We start from the raw sequence: 24,665 nt of genomic DNA on the forward strand, positions 1-24,665 counted from the left end.
GTGTTCCCAGCTCTCTTCAGGTCACTGACCAGGTCCTGCCATGTCGTTCTGAGCTGATCCCTCACCTTCCTCATGATCATTGATGCCCCACGAGGGGTGATCAGGTGATGACGGTCATCTTGAACTTCTTCCATTTTCTAATAATTGCGCCAACAGTTGATGCCTTCTCACCAAGCTGCTTGCCTATTGTCCTGTAGCCCATCCCAGCCTTGTGCAGGTCTACAATTTTTAGCCCTGATGGCCTTACACAGCTCTCTGGTCTTGGCCATTGTGGAGAGGTTGGAGTCTGTTTGATTGAGTGTGTGGACAGGTGTCTTTTATACAGGTAACGAGTTCAAACAGGTGCAGTTAATACAGGTAATGAGTAGAGAACAGGAGGGCTTCTTAAAGAAAAACTAACAGGTCGTTTGCTTGTTTGTAGGAGACCAAATCCTTATTTTCCACCATAATTTGCAAATAAATTCACAAAAAATCCTACAGTGATTTTCTGAATTTTTCTTCCTCATTTTGTCCGTCATATTTTAAGTGTACCTATGATGAAAATTACAGGCCTCATCTTTTTAAGTGGGAGAACTTGCACAATTGGTGGCTGACTAAATGCCCTTTTGCCCCATTGTATGTCATGCAATAAAATACAAATTAATAACTTAAAAATCATACAATGTCATTTTCTGGATTTTTGTTTTAGATTCCGTCTCTTACAATTGAAGTGTACTACCTATGATAAAAAATTACATACCTCTACATGCTTTGTAATTAGGAAACACTGCCGATTTTGCAGGTTATCAAATACTTCTTCTCCCCACTGTAGGTATAAATATTCAATATCCTCCTTTGCATATTTGGGTATTATTCTAAACACTGTGTAATATTTTATTGAACTCTGCCCCCAAAACCAGACCAAATTTGGTTGGTCTGGTCCAGAGCAAATCTGATCCATAGACGTCTATGTTTAACATGTTTTGACCTCAAAGTACAGCCCAATAGAGTTCAGTGGAGTACAACACAGAACAGTAGTTCAGTACAGTACATTAGTTTACTCAACTCTATTGTGCTCTACTGTACTCTACTTTTCTTTAATGTGCTTAACCTACAGTTGAAGTTGGAAGTTTACATACAGCTTAGCCAAATACATTTAAACTCAGTTTTTCACAATTCTTGACATTTAATCCTAATAAAGATTCCCTGTTTTAGGTCAGTTAGGATCACCACTTTATTTTAAGAATGTGAAATGTCAGAATAATAGTAGAGAAAGTCATTTATTTCAGCTTTTATTTCTTTCATCACATTCCCTGTGGGTCAGAAGTTTACATACACTCAATTAGTATTTGGTAGCATTGCCTTTCAATTGCCTAGTTTAACTTGCCTAGTTAAATGAAGGTAAAAAAAAAATGGTGTCCAAAAATACCGATTTCCGATTGTTATGAAAACTTGTAATCGCCCCTAATTAATCGGCCATTCCGATTAATCGGTCGACCTCTAGTTCTGACCACAAATTTTTCTATGGGATTGAGGTCAGGGCTTTGCGATGGCCACTCCAATACCTTTACTTTGTTGTTTTTAAGCCATTTTGCCACAACTTTGGAAGTATACTCTGGGTCATTATCCATTAAGAAGACCCATTTGCGACCAAGCTTTAACGTCCTGACTGATGTCTTGAGATGTTGCTTCAATATATCCACCTAATTTTCCTACTCATGATGTCATCTATTTTGTGAAGTGCACCAGTCCCTCCTGCAGCAAAGCACCCCACAACATGATGCTGCCACCCCCGTGCTTCAGGTTGGGATGGTGTTCTTTGGCTTGTAAGCCTCCCCCTTTTCCCTCCAAACATGACGATGGTCATTATGGTCAAACAGTTCTATTTTTGTTTCATCAGACCAGAGGACATTTCTCCAAAAAGTAGGATATTTGTCCCCATGTGCAGTTGCAAACCGTAGTCTGGCTTTTTTTATGGTGGTTTTGGAGCCGTGGCTTCTTCCTTGCTGAGCGGCTTTTCAGGTTATGACGATATAGTACTTGTTTTATTGTGGATGTAGATTAATTTGTACCTGTTTCCTCTAGCATCTTCACAAGGTCCTTTGCTGTTCTGGGATTGATTTGCACTTTTCTCACCAAAGTACGTTAATCTGTCTCCTTCCTGAGCGGTATAACGGCTGTGTGGTCCCGTGGTGTTTATACTTGCATACTTTTGTTTGTACAGATAAATGTGGTACCTTCAGGCGTTTGGAAATTGCTCCCAAGGATGAACCAGACTTGCGGAGGTCGACAATTATTTTTCCTGAGGTCTTGGCTGATTTTTTTATTTTCCCATGTCAAGCAAAGAGGCAATGAGTTTGAAGGATGGCCTTGAAATACATCCACAGGTACACCTCCATTTGATTCAAATGATGTCAATTAGTCTATCAGAAGCTTATATAGCCATTACATCATTTTCTGTACTTTTCCTAGCTGTTTAAAGGCACAGTCAACTTAGTGAATGTAAACTTCTGACCCACTGGAATTGAGAGATTATTTCACTGTGTCTGTAAATAATAGTTGGAGAAATGATTTGTGTCAGGCACAAAGTAGATGCCCTAACCCACTTGCCAAAACTATAGTTTGTTAACAAGAAATTTTGTGGACTGGTTGAATAATTTGTTTTGAATGACTCCAACCTAAGTGTATGTAAACTTCCGACTTCAACGGTACGTGTTTCTTTGAGGGAGCTTGTCTGAAGACCAAATGTGTTTCGATATTGTATCATTTTGCATGCTGCATGGCCGACAATAGTCTACAGAAACAAATACAAATATTCTATATATTTGTTCCTATTTCATAAATTAGTTTGATATTTCCCCTACAGTATGGCAGTTTTGAAGATGTTTATTACCACCTAAGAAATATCTGTGTGAAATTTGTAGAGCGGTTGAAAAACAGGTTTAATGACTCTTAACCTAAATGTATGTAAACTTCCGACTTCAACAGTATGTGTGTGCTCTACTGTGTACTGTACTGTCCAATCTTGTAAACCCAACTGTGGTTTCCAGTGGTTGAGGGGTATACGTTGTATACCCACTTATTTTTCATTGGGCATAATGTATACTCACTTAATCCCCAAGATGTTTATCAAAGTAGTGTAGTGGAGGTATATGCCGTATCAATTAAGGAGGCTGATGGAACCAATCTGAATGTTTATTAAAAAACAACAACAATATATACAGTGGGTAGAACAAGTATTTGATACACTGCCGATTTGGCAGGTTTTCCTACTTACAAAGCATGTAGAGGTCTAATTTTTATCATAGGTACACTTCAACTGTGAGAGACGGAATCTAAAACAAAAATCCAGAAAATCACATTGTATGATTTTTAAATAATTAATTAGCATTTTATTGCATGACATAAGTATTTGATACATCAGAAAAGCAGAACTTAATATTTGGTACAGAAACCTTTGTTTGCAATTACAGAGATCATACGTTTCCTGTAGTTCTTGACCAGGTTTGCACACACTGCAGCAGGGATTTTGGCCCACTCCTCCATACAGACCTTCTCCAGATCCTTCAGATTTCGGAGCTGTCGCTGGGCAATACAGACTTTCAGCTCCCTCCAAAGATTTTCTATTGGGTTCAGGTCATTTTGGCGATAGGCTACTTTGACGCAAGGTAAGCTATGCCTCATACAATGAAGTAAAACTTCCAGGTTTCAAAGAATTAAGGAACAGAAAACATATATAATGAGGCTATGCTAATGATAGGCATTACCGTCTTCTGGAAAGGCTTTCCCTAAAACCTTCTTAATTAAATGTTAACTTGCTACAAAGTCAACTATGCCTACCTGGCAGAATGATATCATGATTATTTGCATCAGGCCAGTGGCCATTTGTTTTGCAAACTCCATCTCATGTGCACTATTGAAACACTGTTAACCAATAAACAGTGGTAGGTGTCTGTGCACTTGAATTGTTAAAGGGTAACTACACCAAAAAATCAAAGTGTGTTAGAGTTTTCCCAGACCTCAAGTGTTCTCCTGATGTGGTTTATGCATTATGAACTTAGAACATCCAATGTTGTTTTGCTATTAAAAAGTGACTTTGAGAGCATAAATCGGAATAAAAAGGGAAAGATCTGCCAAAAATGTCTGACTCTCTTGACAGCCTCATTTATCTGTTTCAATAGTTGGCCTGACTGAAAGACCAATATTGGATTTTCAGGTCATTCAGAGTGTATGTCACTGTTTCTCATAATTTTCACATGGTGCCTTTCCTTCGCAGAGTGGGTCGTTGTGGATTTTTTGGGGGGTCAATTTAGAGTATACCCATTTCTCTAGACACCACTGCTGGTTTGTGACTATGATTTCCGATTGTAGCCAATTCAATTGCTGAAATTCAGTTAACACATTTTTTTTGAACTAAATTTATATCAGTAATGAAACATTGTTGGGTCTACCTTGTATTTCTGTGAACATTCATTATTCTCATTTAATGAGGTAGAGAAATTAGAAAACATCTTAGATATGTGGGTTTTTGGTAACTGAATGTCAAGACACAAGGCAATGTTCTGCCTTTTGTAAGTTTAAGAAACAATTGTTGATAGTTGGCAGGATTCTTTACTTCATTATTGTTTTGATATATTTCTAATACCTTTAGACATTTTGTGGGAGATGTTCTTCTTTTCCATAATTTTAACCAGAAATCAAAGCATTTGCTTATTCAAATTGATTTGTTATGGATAACTGTTGAAACATGTGAATGTGCCTTAATTCTAAAACGCATAGACTCTTAGCTTTTATTTGACATCCAATTTGACATGCTTCAATGAACTTCACATGTTCACGTCCTTTTACATGGAAATGACTCAGAATTATCTGTGAGGCAAAGAAATGAATAGGCATATTCTGACGATAATTGCTTGTTAGCTACAGTGGGCAGAACAAGTATTTGATACACTGCCGATTTTGCAGGTTTTCCTACTTACAAAGCATGTAGAGGTCTAATTTTTATCATAGGTACACTTCAACTGTGAGAGACAGAATCTAAAACAAAAATCCAGAAAATCCCATTGTATGATTTTTAAGTAATTAATTTGCATTTTATTGCATGACATAAGTTTTCGATACATCAGAAAAGCAGAACTTAATATTTGATACAGAAACCTTTGTTTGTAATTACAGAGAGCATACCTTTCCTGTAGTTCTTGACCAGGTTTGCACACACTGCAGCTGGGATTTTGGCCCACTCCTCCATATAGACATTCTCCAGATCCTTCAGGTTTCGGGGCTGTCGCTGGGAAATACGGACTTTCAGCTCCCTCCAAAGATTTTCTATTGGGTTCAGGTCTGGAGACTGGCTCAGCCACTCCAGGACCTTGAGATGCTTCTTACGGAGCCACTCCTTAGTTGCCCTGGCTGTGTGTTTCGGGTCGTTGTCACACTGGAAGACCCAGCCACGACCCATCTTCAATGCTCTTACTGAGGGAAGAAGGTTGTTGGCCAAGATCTCGTGATACATGGCCCCACCCATCCTCCCCTCACTACGGTGCAGTCGTCCTGTCCCCTTTGCAGAAAAGCAACAACAAAGAGTGATGTTTCCACCTCCATGCTTCACGGTTGGGATGGTGTTCTTGGGGTTGTACTCACCCTTCTTCCTCCAAACACGGCGAGTGGAGTTTAGACCAAAAAGCTATATTTTTGTCTCATCAGACCACATGACCTTCTCCCATTCTGCCTCTGGATCATCCAGATGGTCATTGGCAAACTTCAGACGGGCCTGGACATGAGCAGGGGGACCTTGCGTGCGCTGCAGACTTTTAATCCATGATGGCTAGTGTGTTACTAATGGTTTTCTTTGGGACTGTGGTCCCAGCTCTCTTCAGGTCATTGACCAGGTCCTGCCGTGTAGTTCTGGGCTGATCCCTCACCTTCCTCATGATCATTGATGCCCCACGAGGTGAGATCTTGCATGGAGCCCCAGACCGAGGTTGATTGACCGTCATCTTGAACTTCTTCCATTTTCTAATAATTGTGCCAACAGTTGTTGCCTACTCACCAAGCTGCTTGCCTATTGTCCTGTAGCCCATTCCAGCCTTGTGCAGGTCTACAATTTTTACCCCCGATGTCCTTACACAGCTCCCTGGTCTTGGCCATTGTGGAGAGGTTGGAGTCTGTTTGAGTGTGTGGACAGGTGTCTTTTATACAGGTAAAGAGTTCAAACAGATGCAGTTAATACAAGTATTGTGTGGAGAACAGGAGGGCTCCTTAAAGAAAAACTAACAGGTCTGTGAGAGCCAGAATTCTTACTGGTTGGTAGGTGATCAAATGCTTATGTCATGCAATAAAATGCAAATGAATTACTTAAAAATCATACAATGTGATTTTCAGGATTTTTTGGGGATTCCGTCTCGCACAGTTGAAGTGTAGCTATGACAAAGATTATAGACTTCTACATGCTTTGTAAGTAGGAAACACTGCCGATTTTGCAAGTTATCAAATACTTGTTCTCCCCACGGTACCGTTAATGGTGAAGTTGGCGAAATGTGTCATCCTTAGGGTGTCAAATTGCTAACTTAAATGTGGGCTTTGCAGTGGTTTCCAGCAAGTCTTTGAAAGACAACATTACATTCAGGAAAGCATTGAGTTTTAAAATGTGCACTTTGGTCTTCCACTCTGAAAAGCTATCGTTGCAAGAGCGGTATGCAAGCGGTGGTGTCAGTGATGGTCGTTAAATTAGCTGAGAGAACTGTCCGCACCCACCTTGCTGCTTGCAGTATAGTCGTGCTTGTTAAATTAGCTGAGAGAACTGTCCGCACCCACCTTGCTGCTTGCAGGGATAGTCGTGCTTGTTAAATTAGCAGAGAGAACTGTCCGCACCCACCTTGCTGCTTGCAGGGATGGTTGTGTTAAATTAGCTGAGAGAACTGTCCGCACCCACCTTGCTGCTTGCAGTATAGTCGTGCTTGTTAAATTAGCTGAGAGAACTGTCCGCACCCACCTTGCTGCTTGCAGTATAGTCGTGCTTGTTAAATTAGCTGAGAGAACTGTCCGCACCCACCTTGCTGCTTGCAGGGATGGTTGTGTTAAATTAGCTGAGAGAACTGTCCGCACCCACCTTGCTGCTTGCAGTGATGGTCGTGTTAAATTAGCAGAGAGAACTGTCCGTACCCACCTTGCTGCTTGCAGTGATGGTCGTGTTAAATTAGCTGAGAGAACTGTCCGCACCCACCTTGCTGCTTGCAGTATAGTCGTGCTTGTTAAATTAGCTGAGAGAACTGTTCGCACCCACCTTGCCGCTTGCAGGGATGGTTGTGTTAAATTAGCTGAGAGAACTGTCCGCACCCACCTTGCTGCTTGCAGTATAGTTGTGCTTGTTAAATTAGCTGAGAGAACTGTCCGCATCCACCTTGCTGCTTGCAGGGATTGTCGTGCTTGTTAAATTAGCTGAGAGAACTGTCCGCACCCACCTTGCTGCTTGCAGGGATGGTCGTGCTTGTTAAATTAGCTGAGAGAACTGTCCGCACCCACCTTGCTGCTTGCAGGGATGGTCGTGCTTGTTAAATTAGCTGAGAGAACTGTCCGCACCCACCTTGCTGCTTGCAGTATAGTCGTGCTTGTTAAATTAGCTGAGAGAACTGTCCGCATCCACCTTGCTGCTTGCAGGGATTGTCGTGCTTGTTAAATTAGCTAGGAGAACTGTCCGCACCCACCTTGCTGCTTGCAGGGATGGTCGTGCTTGTTAAATTAGCTGAGAGAACTGTCCGCACCCACCTTGCTGCTTGCAGGGATGGTCGTGCTTGTTAAATTAGCTGAGACAACTGTCCGCACCCACCTTGCTGCTTGCAGGGATGGTCGTGCTTGTTAAATTAGCTGAGACAACTGTCCGCACCCACCTTGCTGCTTGCAGGGATGGTCGTGCTTGTTAAATTAGCTGAGACAACTGTCCGCACCCACCTTGCTGCTTGCAGGGATGGTCGTGCTTGTTAAATTAGCTGAGACAACTGTCCGCACCCACCTTCCTGCTTGCAGGCCCCTCCTACCAATGCTTGTGCAACCTTTGCTGCATTCAGTAAGAAGAAATGTGTAGTTTGAGGTGCCTGTTTTAAGAGTGCAACGTTACAATACGTTGAGGAAGAACGGTAGGCCTATAGTGTAGAATAGGGGTTCTAGTTAGTAACGTAAAATAGTTAATTTCATTACATTTTTGTTTGCAATTTTCCTAAAATGGTTTCACCTTGCCTAATACACCCCAGAATGACTCTTAAATGTGTTTTTCCATTTAAAATGTTTGACTTTTTTTGTTCCACTAATGCAACACACCTCCTGACCATCCTTCCAGGCAAATTGACAAACACAACAGATTGTGTTCGATGGGATGATCTAGTTCAAGAGTGAGACATGCCACCTGGCAGACCACACACAACGCATCAAATACATATACAGTACCATTCAAAAGTTTGGACACACCTACTCATTCCAGGGTTTTTCTTTATTCTTACTATTTCCTACATTGTAGAATAAAAGTGAAGACATCAAGACGAATAACACACAGAATCATGTAGTAAACAAAAAAGGGTTTCACAAATCACATTATATTTGAGATTTTTCAAAATAGCCTTCCTCTGCCTTGATGACAGCTTTGCACACTCTTGGGATTCTCTCAACCAGCTTCATGAGGTAGTCACCTGGAATACATTTCAATTAACAGGTGTGCCTTGTTAAAAGTTAATTTGCGGATTTTTCCCTCAGTGCGTTTTAGCCAATCACTTGTGTTGTGACAAGGTAGGGATGGTATACAGAATATAACCCTATTTGGTAAAAGACCAAGTCCAAATTATGGCAAGAACAGCTCAAATAACCAAAGTGAAACGACAGTCCATCATTACTTTAAGACATGAAGGTCAGTCAATCTGGAAAATTTCAAGAACTTCAAGTGCAGTCGCAAAAACCATCAAGCGATATGATGAAACTGGCTCTCATGAGCACCGCCACAGGAAAGGAAGACCCAGAGTTACCTCTGCTGCAGAAGATAAGTTCATTATCCTCAGTTGTCAGCCTCAGAAATTGCAGCTCAAATAAATGCTTCAGAGTTCAAGTAACAGACACATCTCAACATCATCTGTTCAGAAGAGACTGTGAATCAGGCCTTCATTGTCAAATTGCTGCAAAGAAACCACTACTAAAGGACACCAATAATAAGGAGATACTTGCTTTGGTCAAGAAACCCAAGCATTGGACACCAGACCGGTGGAAATCTGTCCTTTGGTCTGATGAGTCCAAATTTTTGATTTTTGGTTCCAACGATGAGTTGGACTGCAGAGTGAAGGAAAAGCAGCCAACATGTTCTCAGCATATGTTGGAACTCCTTCAAGACTGTTGGAAAATTATTCCAGGTGAAGCTGGTTGAGAGAATGTCAAGGCAAAGGGTGGCTACTTTGAAGAATCTCATGTAATATATTTTGATTTAACACGTTTGGTTACTATATAATTCAATGTCTTATTTTGTAGTTTTGCTATCTTCACTATTATTCTAAAATGTAGAAAATAATACAAATAAAGAGAAACTCTTGAATTAGTAGGTGTGTCCAAACTTTCTTCTGGTCCTCTACATAAAATACCTATACATCTAAAATGTTCATATTTTTGTTTACTCATACAATTTCAAGGGGCTTAGTGCCACGATAGGCCTTTATGGTGAGTGATTTACACCAAATGTTTGTTACACTACATCATATGTTTTATACGTCTTTAGGAAATATCACTTTTTCCATCTATCTTTAATTTTAAAAAAATCCCCAAGTTTGTGGAATATCCTTCTCCCTTTGGAATAGATTACTATCTCTAGCACCGGCCTCTTCTGTTGTCCAAATCTACAACACTACCTCAGATAAGATCTGTGCAGACTGAGCCAAGGAGGGACTGAACAAGAGCAACATTTCTTTACTCTGATTGGCTGAGAGTCTAGCGAGGGGGAGAAAAGAAGGGAAGAGGGTGTGCTCTGCAATAGCAAACTAGCAGGGCCAGGGCATCCACATGTCACAAACTACCACATCTGTCCTTAAATGTGGGAACCCATGCTAATATGCTCAGTGATGTCCCAAAAGTCATGCTGTGAAGGGAGGGGGGGTGCGCAATTGGGTCTGTGATGTGTCATAGACGTGTACGAACCAACTTCCGTTTCTGGTGCCATAGGCACATAGGCCTGCGTTTCAAACAAACCAGCATGCTCATGTCTTAGGGTGTTTGTGGTCTGCCCAGCGACGGTGTGAGGCTGAGCAGCCACTTGGCTCTAGCAGTGCATTCGAAACCTGTTAAAACCCTTGTGTTAAATCAATATTAAAATAAGCGCCGGTACATACGCACAGCGGGGCGCCCTCCTATGTCTTCTCTCTCCTCTCTTTCTCATTGTCATTCTCCACCTCAGGATGACTGTGCTGAACTAAAGGGCTAAATTAATTTCAGCAGTGCTCAGTAGAGCGCGTACAGCGCCTTCAAAAAGTGTTTCCACCCATTGACTTTTTCCTCTTTTTGTTGTTCCAGCCTGAATTTCATATGGATTCAGTTGAGATTCTTTGTCTCTGGCCTAGACATAATACCCATAATGTCAGTGGAATTGTTTATTTATTTGATTTTTTTTAGTTAATAAAAAATGAACAGCTGAAATGTCTTCAGTCAATAAGGATTCAACCCCTTTGTTTTGGCAAGCCTAAATACACATCAGTTGCATGGACTCGCTCTGTGTGCAATAAGTGTTTTAACAGGATTTTTTTTTTAAACTACAGCCTCATCTCTGTACCCCACACATACAATTACCTGTAAGGTCCCTCAGTCGAGCAGTGAATTTCAAACACAGATTCCACCAGAAAGACCAGGGAGGTTTTCCAATGCCTTGCAAAGAAGGGCACCTATGGTAGATGGGTTAAAAGATTGAAAAGCAATCATTTTGAATATCCCTTTGAGCATGATGAAGTTAATCATAATGCTCTGGATGGTGTATCAATACACCCAGTCACTACAAAGATACAGGTGTCCTTCCTAACTCAGTTGCCGGAGAGGAAGAAAACCGCTCAGGGATTTCACTGAGGCTGCTGGTGACTTTGAAACAGTTTTTTTATTGGCTGGTTTAGGATAAAACTCTGGATCGATCAATAACACTGTAGTTACTCCACAATGCTAACCTAATTGACAATTGAAAGAAGGAAGCCTGTACAGATTTGTTTTACTCCAAAACATGCATCCTAGCAAGGCACTAGGCAAATACTGCAAAAAAAATGTGCCATAGCAATTAACACTTTTTAAAAATTCAGGACAAATGTATATTTTGGGGCAAATACAACACATTACTGATTATCACTGTCCACTATGCTTGAAAATATGGTGGCTGCGTCATGTTATAGGTATGCTTATAATCATTGAGGCCTGGGGAGTATTTCTGGATAAAAAGACACTGGGAGATTAATTCCTTTCAGCAGGACAATAACCTAGAACACAAGGCCAAATCTACACTGGAGTTGTTTACCAAGAAGACAGCAATGTTACAGTTTTGACTTTGATTTACTTGAAATTCTATGGCAAGACCTAAAAATGGTTGTCTGTATATGATCAACAGCCAATATGGCAGAGCTTGAAGAATTCTGAAAAAGAATAATGGGCAAATGTTGCACAATCCAGGTGCGGTAAGATTTAAGACTTACCCAGAAAGACTCACGGCTGTAATCGTTGTCAAAGGTGCTTCTACAAAGTATTAACACGGGTGTGAATACTGACGTAAATTAGTTTTCAATACATTTCCTAAAGAACTTTGTAATAATGGGATATAGTTTTTTCTAAAACACAATCTTTTTGAATTCACAACAAAATATGGAATAAGTCAATGGTTATGAATCCTTTCTGAAGTAGTCCCTGTAGAAGTCCCTCAACACGAGGCTTCGCACAGCTGGTCTCGGTAACGCTGCCCTCACCTTGTTGTTGTAAGGTTTTCCTTCTTTCCCTCTTTCTTGTGGAAGAGCTCTTCCAGTTGTGCCTTTCACCGAGCCGTTGTTGCAGTTGCTACTGTCAATTTTCTCAGTTACTAATAGTGGTAGCTGTATCGGCTGTGTTCTGTGGTTAAAAATACAGAAATGGCACCGTACTGGATGGTGGCCGTTTTGCAAACACCGACTCAACTTTGTGTATCTTTTGTTGTTAATTTCTCTAAATGTAAGGTAAAAAATAATCAGCTATCATTTCTTACATCTGACAAGAATTTTTGAAAGTCAGATTGGCAGTTGCTTAACTCAATTCTGGGTTCAGATTAAGGCGACAGGGGAACCGGTCACCTCTTCCCTCCATTCTACTGGCCACTTGATGATGATGAAAAGATGGATGACTTCCGATTGCAGATTTGCTACCGGAGAGACACTCAACTGCAATATTCTCTGCTTTTCTGAAACATTGGTCTCGGACAAGATCACCCCCCCATGGCTGTCCAACTCGATGGATTCGTCATTCACCATAACGATAGGACTGCGGAGTAGAGGAAAACGAGGGGATGGGTTGGTTTGCCTCTACATCAACTTGTTAGTGTCGACCCATTGTTCACCCGTCTTGGTTAAATGCCATCAGATATTCCAACACTTTCACCTCCCGAGGGAGTTTTCAGCTGCTATCGTGACTGTTGTATGCATTTCACCTCAGGACAAGAAAAATAACAAGCTGGCACTTAACAAGTTGTACAATGTTATAACCAATAAGGAAAACATACTTTGAGTCTTCTTTTCTGGTTGCCACCTAATTAAATTCTGTGTCATTAAGAAACGTGATGCCTAACTTCCATCAACACGTCTCCCTCGCCACTAGGGGCAATAAAGACTACTGTTATTCTACCCACAAGCAAATCAGATCATGACTCCGTACTCCTGCTTCCTGTTTACAAGAAGTAGCTCAAACTGGAATCACCCATGACTCGCTCAGTTGAGAAATAGTCTCCAGGACTCCGTCGATAACATCAACCACCTCTGTCACCGGCTACATTAGGAAATGCATCGACGTCCCCACAGTTAAGGTTTGCTGCTTCCCCACTCAAAAGTCCTGGATTAAAACTGAGGTTGGCATTAAACTAAAGGGTAGGTCTACCGCACACAGGGCTATCGCAGACAACCCTGATGCTACGGCTGAGGACAGGAACAAATACAAGAAGTCCCACTATGACCTCCAGAGTCATCTAACAAGAAGGACAATATAGGAATACGGTAGAATCGTATTACACAGGCTCTGACACCTGCCACTTTTGTCAGGTGCTACAGCCCATTATCGGTTAACATGGAAGACCCAGACGTGATCTGCCCACCGATGCCTTTCTACTAGACAAACTCAATACATTTTATGCACGCTTTGACATTAACAACATTGTGCCAGGTGTGAGGGCCGCCACAAACCCAGAAGATTGGGTGATCTTGCTCTCCTGAGGCCGACGTACTAAAAGTCTTCAATCAGGTCAATACCCGCGGAGTCGGGGGGCCAGATGGGTATTCCAGGGTGCGTTCTCAGAGCGGAACAGCTGGCAGGTATATTCATGGTAATTTTCAACTTCTCCTTGTCCCAGTCTGTAATCCCAACATGTTTTAAAACCTCTTAAGGATGACGCAGAATATAGTTCCAGTGCAGGAACATCAATCAGTGGACATTTCAGAGCGCCACCTATAGTTTTCGATAAACCTCAAACTTTCATTAAAACACACATGCAATGTACTGAATTAAAGCTGCACTCGTTGTGAATCTAGGCACCAAGTCAGATTTGTAAAATGCTTTTCGGCGAAAGCATGATAAGCTATTATCTGATAGCATGCACCCCCCAAAATACCAGGACGTCACCTCAACAACAGATTTTGCGGTAGCCGGCGCTACACAAAACGCAGAAATAAAATATAAAACATTCATTACCTTTGACGAGCTTCTCTGTTGGCACTCCTATATGTCCCATAAACATCACAATTGGGTCTTTTTCAAGATTAAATCCGTCATTGTATACCCAAAATGTCATTTCATGAAGGCTGGTCTGATCCAGGAAAATTCCAATTTACAAGACGCAACGTCACGTTGTAAAATTACAAAAGTTGCCTATAAACTTTTACAAATCACTTCAAACTACTTTTCTAAACCAGCTTTAGGTATTAATAAACGTTAATAATCTATCAAATTGATCACGGGGCGATCTGTATTCGATAGCAGAAAGTCTTGAAATCATCCTCCATGTTTACACTTTCAAAACATCATGCAGTGCGGCTCAAGACAGGACTTGCCAAAACGTCATCCAACCAAGGATAAAGGACGAATAAAATGCCAGTACAGGCGCCATCGTGTGGAAGCTGTAGGCATTGTAATTGGGTCCTCGTTTTTTTTCAGTCTTAAACAATGCATTGACTGGCAGATTAATATTTTTTTTGTGTTTTTGGTGAACAGTTTTCCCTGGGATTTTTACTCCTAAACACGTTCTGTTATAGCCACAGACACAATTTAACCAGTTTTAGAGACTTCAGTGTTTTCTATACACATATACTTATCATATGCATATACTATATTCCTGGCATGAGTAGCAGGACGTTGAAATGTTGCGCAATTTTTTTACAAAAAGCTGCGGAAATTCGCATCATCCTTAGGAGGTTTTAAGATGACCACCATCATTCCTATTTCTATGAACTCTTAAGGCTTCATGCCACGATGACTCCCGCCCTGTAGCACTACCATCTGTAATCATGAAGTGCTTTGAGTGGCTGGTTATGGCGCACATCAACTCCATCACCCTAGACCAACTCTAATTTGCATACCGCCCCAACAAATCCATAGACGATGCAATCTCAATTGCGCTCCACACTACCCTCATCCACCTAGATAAGAGCAATACCTATGTGGGAATGCTTTTCATTGACTACAGCTCAGTGTTCAGCACAATTGTCCCCTCCAAGCTTGTCACCAAGCTGAGGACCCTGGAACTGAACATCTCCCTCTGCAACTGGATCCTGGACTTCCTGACGGGCCGACCCCAGGTGGTGAATTTAGGCAACATCACCTTCGCAACACTGACCCTCAACACAGGGGCGTGTGCTTAGTACTCCCTGTTCACCCATGACGTCACCACTGTGACTACACAATGGTGGTAGGCCTGATCACTGGCGTCGATGACCACCTGCCTGTCGTCTCAGTGACCTGGCAGTGTGGGGCTAGAACAACAACCTCTCAACGCCAGTAAGACCAAGGAGCTGATCGTGTACTACGGGGGAGGCTGCAGTTGAGCAGGTGGAGCACTTCAAGTTCTTGTGTCCAAGTCACTAACCTTAAAAAGGTCCATACAACCGCACAGTCGTGAAGAAGGTGCAACGGCGTCTCTTCCCCCTCAGGAGGTTAACTATTTGTCAAGGGCTCTCAGATCCTTAGCTGTACCATTTGAGAGCTTCTTGACTGACTGTATCACTGCTTGGTATGGCAATAGTACAATCTAAACACAATTCCCCATAATGACGAAACGAAAAGTAACGTTTGCTAATTAATAAAAAAATAAACGGATACCATATTTACATACGTATTCAGACCCTTTGCTATTAGACACAATTGAGCTCCGGTGCATCCTGTTTCCATTGATCATCCTTGAGATCTTTCTTCAACGTCATTGGAGTCTACCTGTGGTAAATTCAATTGATTGGACATGATTTGGAAAAGTACACACCTGTCTCTATAAGGTCCCACAGATGACTGTGCATGTCAGAGCAAACACCAAGCCATAAGGTCAAAGGAATTGTCCGTAGAGCTCCGAGACAGGATTGTGTCGAGGCACAGATCTGGGGAAGTGTACCAAAACATTTCTGCAGCATTGAAGGTCCCCAAGAACACGGTGGCCTCCATTCTTAAATAGAAGTTTAGAACCACAAAGACTCTTCCTAGAGCTGGCCGACCAGCCAAACTGAGAAATCGGGAGAGAAGGACCTTGGTCAGGGATGTGACCAAGAAACCGATGGTCACTCTGACAGCGCTCTAGAGGTCCTCTGTGGAGAACCTTTCAGAAGGACAACCATCTATGCCACACTCCACCAATTAGGCCTTTATGGTAGAGTGGCCAGATGGAAGCCACTCCTTAGTTAAAGGCACATGACAGCCCGCTTGGAGTTTGCCAAAAGGCACCTAAAGGACTCTCAGACCATGAGAAACAAGATTCTCTGGTCTGATGAAACCAAGATTGAATTTTTTGGCCTGAATGCCAATTGTCATGTCTGGAGGAAACCTGGCACCGTCCCTGCAGCAAAGCATGGTGGTGGCAGCATGATGCTGTGGGGATGTTTTTCAGCGGCAGGGACTGGGAGACTAGTCAGGATCGAGAAAAGCGGAATGGAGCAAAGTACAGAGAGAATCTTGATGAAAAGCTGCTCCAGAGCTTTCAGGATCTCAGACTAGGGGCGAAGGTTCACCTTCAAACTTGACAACGACCCTGAGCACACAGCCAAGACAATGAAGGAGTGGCTTCAGGACAAGTCTCTGAATTACATTTACATTTACATTTAAGTCATTTGGCAGACGCTCTTATCCAGAGCGACTTACAAATTGGTGAATTCACCTTATGACATCCAGTGGAACAGCCACTTTACAATAGTGCATCTAAATCATTTAAGGGGGGGGTGAGAAGGATTACTTTATCCTATCCTAGGTATTCCTTAAAGAGGTGGGGTTTCAGGTGTCTCCGGAAGGTGGTGATTGACTCCGCTGTCCTGGCGTCGTGTGGGAGTTTGTTCCACCATTGGGGGGCCAGAGCAGCGAACAGTTTTGACTGGGCTGAGCGGGAACTGTACTTCCTCAGTGGTAGGGAGGCGAGCAGGCCAGAGGTGGATGAACGCAGTGCCCTTGTTTGGGTGTAGGGCCTGATCAGAGCCTGGAGGTACTGCGGAGCCGTTCCCCTCACAGCTCCGTAGGCAAGCACCATGGTCTTGTAGCGGATGCGAGCTTCAACTGGAAGCCAGTGGAGAGAGCAGAGGAGCGGGGTGACGTGAGAGAACTTGGGAAGGTTGAACACCAGACGGGCTGCGGCGTTCTGGATGAGTTGTAGGGGTTTAATGGCACAGGCAGGGAGCCCAGCCAACAGCGAGTTGCAGTAATCCAGACGGGAGATGACAAGTGCCTGGATTAGGACCTGCGCCGCTTCCTGTGTGAGGCAGGGTCGTACTCTGCGGATGTTGTAGAGCATGAACCTACAGGAACGGGCCACCGCCTTGATGTTAGTTGAGAACGACAGGGTGTTGTCCAGGATCACGCCAAGGTTCTTAGCGCTCTGGGAGGAGGACACAATGGAGTTGTCAACCGTGATGGCGAGATCATGGAACGGGCAGTCCTTCCCCGGGAGGAAGAGCAGCTCCGTCTTGCCGAGGTTCAGCTTGAGGTGGTGATCTGTCATCCACACTGATATGTCTGCCAGACATGCAGAGATGCGATTCGCCACCTGGTCATCAGAAGGGGGAAAGGAGAAGCTTAATTGTGTGTCGTCTGCATAGCAATGATAGGAGAGACCATGTGAGGTTATGACAGAGCCAAGTGACTTGGTGTATAGCGAGAATAGGAGAGGGCCTAGAACAGAGCCCTGGGGGACACCAGTGGTGAGAGCGCGTGGCGAGGAGACAGATTCTCGCCACGCCACCTGGTAGGAGCGACCTGTCAGGTAGGACGCAATCCAAGCGTGGGCCGCGCCGGAGATGCCCAACTCGGAGAGGGTGGAGAGGAGGATCTGATGGTTCACAGTATCGAAGGCAGCCGATAGGTCTAGAAGGATGAGAGCAGAGGAGAGAGAGTTAGCTTTAGCAGTGCGGAGCGCCTCCGTGATACAGAGAAGAGCTGATGATGAGCGAGGTGAGGTAAGGGAGAAGTTCTCCGGAAATGGTCTGGAGAAGAGAGGAGGGGATAGGGTCAAGCGGGCAGGTTGTTGGGCGGCCGGCCGTCACAAGAAGCGAGATTTCATCTGAAGAGAGAGGGGAGAAAGAGGTCAGAGCACAGGGTAGGGCAGTGTGAGCAGAACCAGCGGTGTCGTTTGACTTAGCAAACGAGGATCGGATGTCGTCGACCTTCTTTTCAAAATGGTTGACGAAGTCATCTGCATAGAGGGGGGGGGAGGATTCAGGAGGGAGGAGAAGGTGGCAAAGAGCTTCCTAGGGTTAGAGGCAGATGCTTGGAATTTAGAGTGGTAGAAAGTGGCTTTAGCAGCAGAGGCAGAGGAGGAAAATGTAGAGAGGAGGGAGTGAAAGGATGCCAGGTCCGCAGGGAGGCGAGTTTTCCTCCATTTCCGCTCGGCTGCCCGGAGCCCTGTTCTGTGAGCTCGCAATGAGTCGTCGAGCCACGGAGCGGGAGGGGAGGACCGAGCCGGCCTGGAGGATAGGGGACTTAGAGGTCGACCGATTTTAATCGGCACGGCCCATTTTAATTATGGGCCAATTTTCAAGTTTTCATAGCAATCGGTAATCAGCCTTTTTGGATGCCGATTACATTGCAATCCACGAGGAAATGGCGTGGCAGGCTTGACCACCTGTTTATGCGAGTGCAACGTCAAAAGGACCTTGTGGCTGCAAGGAGCCAAGGTAAATTGCTAGCTAGCATTAAACTTATCTTTATCAAAAAAATCAATCTTAACACAATCACTAGTTAACTACACAGGGTTGATGATATTACTAGGTTAACTAGCTTGTCCTGTGTTGCATATAATCAATGCGGTGCTTGTTAATTTATCATCGAATCACAGCCTACTTCGCCAAACGGGTGATGATTTTAAAATCAATACACAGAAGTATATATTTTTTTTAAACCTGCATATTTAGTTAAAAGAAATGCATGTTAGCAGGCAATATTAACTAGGGAAATTGTGTCACTTCTCTTGCGTTCTGTGCAAGCAGATTCAGGGTGTATGCAACAGTTTACGCCGCCTGGCTCGTTGCGAGCTGTGTGAAGACCATTTCACCCTAAGAAATACCGTAATAAATTTGTCAGAATTTTAACTAATTATGACATAACATTGAAGGTTGTACAATGTTACAGCAATATGTAGACTTATGGATGCCACCTGTTCGATAAAATATGGAACGGTTCCGTATTTCACTGGAAGAATAAATGTTTTATTTTCAAAATTATAGTTTCCGGATCTGACCATCTTAATTGTCAAAGGCTCGTATTTCTGTGTTTATTATAATTAAGTCTGTGATTTGATAGAGCAGTCTGACTGAGCAGTGGTAGGCAGCAGCAGGCTCATAAGCATTCATTCAAACATCACTTTACTGTGTTTGCCAGCAGCTCTTAGCAATGCTTGATGCACAGCACTGTTTATGACTTCAAGCCTGTGAACTCCCGAGATTAGACTGGAAATACTAAAGTGCCTGTAAGAACATCCAATAGTCAAAGGTATATGAAATACAAATGGTATAGAGAGAGAGTTGATGCGTCATAATTCCGATATTAACTACAACCTAAAACTTCTTGACTGGGAATATTGAAGAACTGCGAATATTGAACCACCAGCTTTCATATGTTTTCATGTTCTGAGAAAGGAATTTAAACGTTAGCTTTTTTTACATGGCACATATTGCACTTTTACTTCCTTCTCCAACACTTTTGCATTATTTAAACCATTGGACGCACAAAAAGCTTATTTTTCTCCAGTTTTTTTTCCTGAAATTTGTTTACATCCCTGTTGGTGAGCATTTATCCTTTACCAATATTATCCATCTACCTGACCGGTGGGGCATATCATATCATGACTCATATCAAACATCTCCAATCGAAAATCAAATCCAGAATCGGCTTTCTATTCCGCAACAAAGCCTCCTTCACTCATGCCGCCAAACTTACCCTAGTAAAACTGACTATCCTACCGATCCTCGACTTCGGCGACGTCATCTACAAAATAGCTTCCAACACTCTACTCAGCAAACTGGATGCAGTTTATCACAGTGCCATCCGTTTTGTCACTAAAGCACCTTATACCACCCATCACTGCGACTTGTATGCTCTAGTCGGTTGGCCCTCGCTCCATATTCGTCGCCAGACCCACTGGTTCCAGGTCATCTACAAGTCCATGCTAGGTAAAGCTCCGCCTTATCTCAGTTCACTGGTCATGATGGCAACACCCACCCGTAGCACGCGCTCCAGCAGGTGTATCTCACTGATCATCCCTAAAGCCAACACCTCATTTGGCCGCCTTTCATTCCAGTTTTCTGCTGCCTGTGACTGGAATGAATTGCAGAAATCGCTGAAGTTTAAGACTTTTATCTCCCTCACCAACTTCAAACATCTGCTATCTGAGCAGCTAACCGATCGCTGCAGCTGTACATAGTCTTATCGGTAAATAGCCCACCCAATTATACCTACCTCATCTCCATACTGTTTTTATTTATTTACTTTTCTGCTCTTTTGCACATCAATATCTCTACCTATACATGACCATCTGATCATTTATCACTCCAGTGTTAATCTGCAAAATTGTAATTATTTGCCTTCCTCATCATGCCTTTTGCACACAATGTAAATAGACCCTTTTTTTCTACTGTGTTATTGACTTGTTTATTGTTTACTCAATGTGTAACTCTGTGTTGTCTGTTCACACTGTTATGCTTTATCTTGGCCAGGTCGCAGTTGCAAATGAGAACTTGTTCTCAACCAGCCTACCTGGTAAAATGAAGGTGAAAAAAAAAAAAATATATATATATTTAAAGAAGTTGATTAAACAGCATGATCATTACACAGGTGCACCTTCTGTCGGGGACTATAAAGGCCACTAAAATGTGCAGTTTTGTCACATAGATGTCTCAAGTTTTGAGGTGAGCAAGATGATCGTGGACTACAGTTAAATGAGGGCTGAATTTAATGTTTATTTCTTTATCATAAGCTGCCTCCAACGTCGTTGTAGGGAATTTGGCAGTTCGTCCAACCGGCCTCCCAACCGCTGACCATATGTATAGCATTGTGTGGGCCAGTGGTTTGCTGATGTCAACGTGAACAAAGTGCCCCATGATGGGGTTGTGGTATGGGCAGGCATAAGCCACTGACAATGAACACAATTGCATTTTATTAATGGCAATTTGAGACACATTGTGAGGCCCATACATAAAAATAAAAAAAAGCATTCTGTGATCATCAAATCTGTATTCCCAGTTGTGAAATCTATTGATTTGGGCCTACTTTATTTATTTCAATTTACTGATTTATTCATATGAACTTTAATTCTGTAAAATCTTAAATGCATTTAAAAAAAATGTTGTTCTGTATATATTGTTATGGATTATTTCATTGTTGGAGTTAGAGCTAGCAAAAAAATAATTTCACTGTACTTGTGCATGTGACATGAACTTGAAACCAGTTGTTAGTGGGCTAGCTAGGTGGCGGTAACCTCAGAAAATTTGCTAGTCAAAGTTGAGTAGGAGTGATGTGACGGTGACTTACATCCTGGCCCCTTTTATTTGTGTGTTTTTGCTTCTTATCTTAAGGCATGTGAAGATAACATATGTCAACTGAAAGAAACTTCTCTAACTTTTGAACCAGTACGCCTAATTCACCTAGTGAAAGAATCATCATCTTGATTAGTTCATTTAGATTGGTTGGTGGGGGAATGGAACGAACGTTGATTTGCTGAACTAGCCTGGGCACCGGTCCAAGCAGGTTTGGAAATGGAATATGTTGCATTGAAAGATCCCTAATGGTATGAAATATTGGCATTCATTGCCATTATCCATGTGTCTAACTGGTGGGCACAGATGACAGACATTGGTGGTTGTTGGGATTTCAGAAGTCCACTCTCATAGTATACTCAAACAGGTCACATTGACAATACAGTTTGTCATCTTCACTAGCAAGACACATTTTGCATATCTTTTGTCCATGGTTTAATAAATAATCTCTCCTCTTCCCTATGCTCTCCATCTCGGTCCACAGAATGTCATCAGAGTACAAGAGTCTGGATCCCTCTGACCACGGACCGTCTCCTCCCCTGAGCAGCACTGGGGGGGGCTCCCCTTCAGACAGCCCCTCCCCTGCCTCCACAGACAGGCGCCCCCGTGGCCGGCCTCGTAAGGATGCAGGCGCACCCACGCGAGTACCCACACAAAAGAAGTAGGTCCCATTCGCTCTGACCTTAGTGTGACGCTTAGTGGGGGTGCCTGTGCTTGGGTTTGACTGCTTTGTTGATGGTGTCGCCCTCCATGGTTTCACTGGGCCGTGTGGCATTTGGCCAGTCTTATGTTATCCTTTTTTGGTGTATTTTACTAAGCAGTTTAGTTGTTCTGGAGGGGATCTTTGTTTTTGGTGGAAGTGAGATGTAAAGGTTTAATTCATATTTTAGAGGATTAAAAACACCATTTAAGTCTACCGACTGATCTCTCTGTGGCTGGTTCAAGCTCAATCTTGCCATTTTTTTCAAAGCAGTTTTTTTTTTCAATTGGTAATAATCGCCCTACCTCATCCCCACAACCCCATAGGTCCACTAAATCAATTTATTAAGTACCATGAATTATTAAATCTGCTTCTCACTACTAGGCCTCCCAAATGAATCATATGAGTGCAAGGAAGGGCATGTGAGCCGATGTGGCTGCAGGGATAACCCAAGTTAACCCCGAACATTACACGTGGGGATTGGGATTTGTGTGTGTTTGTGTTTGGAGAGGGAAGGAGAATCACGAAGCGTGACGTGGATCTAAGCTATGCACAGATTCCACCTCGAGGAGCCACTCAAGTGTTTCGAGGTGCATTAGCACTGAGGAAGCTGAGCGCCCGCGAGGCACAAGAGGAGATGCTGCCTAGAAACAAACCATGTACGCGGGCGGCTATTAATGTTTTTCTCTTTGGGTTGTTACATCTATGTCTCTGAGATATCCCCACTTTCATCTTTTCACGTGGCAAGACTCATAAAGGAGAGAAAGTATTGCTTTCATCCTGGTGTCTTATTTGTCTGTCATTCCTATGTAGCTATCTTCTATCAGTGTACAACAAAACCAACTCGGAAGAACTGTAGGAGATGGACTGCTCAAATGACATGGAGAAGGAGTACATTGTAATTTTGTGGGGAGGGGGTTTGATCTTCAGCTGGAGGGTGTGCTTGGTTACTTCCTACTAATGTGACATCCACTGAGTGGCGTGCAACAAGCCTTTGTTAGCTAAGATGGCTGTACAGGGGAACATTGGGGCCTCCTCTTCATAGATAGAGTAATGTTCCTCATACACACCATGCTGATATCGGCCACATTCTAGACCCTTTCCCACCTGGACAAAACTAACACCTATGTGAGAATGATGTTCATTGACGACAGCTCAGCGTTCAACACCATAGTGCCCATTAAGCTCATCACTAAGCTAAGGACTGTGGGACTAAACACCTCCCTCTGCAACTGGATCCAACTGGATCCTGGACTTCCTGACTCCAACACCATCATTAAGTTTGCTGACGACACAACAGTGGTAGGCCTGATCACCAACAACGATAAGACAGCCTATAGGGAGGTCAGAGATCTGGCAGTGTGGTGCCAGGACAACAACCTCTCTTTCAATGTGATCAAGACAAAGGAGATGATCGTGGATTACAGGAAAAGGCGGGCCGAACAGCCCCCCATTAACGTCGACGGGACTGAAGTGGAGCTGGCCGAGAGTTTCAAGTTCCTTGGTGTCCACATCGCCTACAAACTATCATGGTCCAAACACAAGACAGTCATGAAGAGAGCAAGATAACCCCTTTTCCCCCTCAGGAGACTGAAAAGATTTTGTATGGGTCCCCAGATACTCAATGTTATACAGCTGCACCATCGAGAGCATCCTGACCAGTTGCATCACTTCCTGGTATGGAAACTGCTAGGCATCTGACCGTAAGGTGATACAGAGGGTAGTGCGTATGGCCCAGTACATCACTGGGGCCTAGCTTCCTGCCATCCTGTACCTAAATGCTAGGTGTTTTTCACACCGCTGCTACTCACTGTTTATGCATAGATAATAGTCACTTTACCCCTACCTACATGTACATATTACCTCGACTAACTCGTACCCCCGAACGTTGACTCGGTACTGCTACCCCCTGTATATAGCCTTGTTATTGTTATTTTATGCTTTAGTTGATTTAGTAAATATTTTCTTAACCAACAACGCACTTCAAGAAATAGTTAAGGTTCTTGAAAGTTAACATTTCACAGTAAGGTCTACACCTGTTGTATTCGCGCGTGTGACAAATAAAATTAGACTTGAGTTTGATTAGCATGGCACCTGACACTGCAGGTAGAAACGCCATGGGGCCGAATAGCTGATGGCGCTTTGCACGCTAACACTGTCACGGTACCGTATGTACTCTGCCTTGGGGGCGACTGCCTAACAAGTGGCCTTAGTGTATTTCCAGTTTGTTGCCCTTCATATAAATAGTATTGGATAGAAATGCCAACTGAGAACCCACAATCCTGAGGTCCTTTTTGACAGCCCCGCCACTTGGTTTGGTATAAAGGGAAGTGGCTAAAGAAATGTAACCACTCAAATTCATGCGCTATGGATGCAACCAACAGTCATATGATTGGTTACGACAGCTGTACTAAGCTAATGAGGTGTGTGTGTGTGCACGCGTATGTACAGTGCATTCGGGAAGTATTCGGTCTTCTTGACTTTTCCACATTTTGTTACGTTACAGCCTTATTCAAAAATTGATAGTTTTTGTTGTCCTCATCAATCTACAC

At 43.0% G+C, this 24,665-nt stretch overlaps 1 protein-coding gene across 1 annotated transcript in view; it reads left to right on the top strand.

Annotated features, from left to right (window-relative positions):
• Nucleotides 1-24,665, top strand: part of LOC135521673 (histone-lysine N-methyltransferase 2C-like) — a 262,868-nt gene that overhangs the window by 3,484 nt on the left and 234,719 nt on the right. The window contains 1 exon segment of the mRNA XM_064947353.1: nucleotides 21,898-22,074. Coding sequence (XP_064803425.1) covers nucleotides 21,899-22,074 — 176 coding nt within the window. The 5' untranslated portion in view covers nucleotide 21,898.

This window comes from Oncorhynchus masou, chromosome 30 (assembly GCF_036934945.1).
Source record: "Oncorhynchus masou masou isolate Uvic2021 chromosome 30, UVic_Omas_1.1, whole genome shotgun sequence".
NCBI lineage: Eukaryota > Metazoa > Chordata > Actinopteri > Salmoniformes > Salmonidae > Oncorhynchus > Oncorhynchus masou.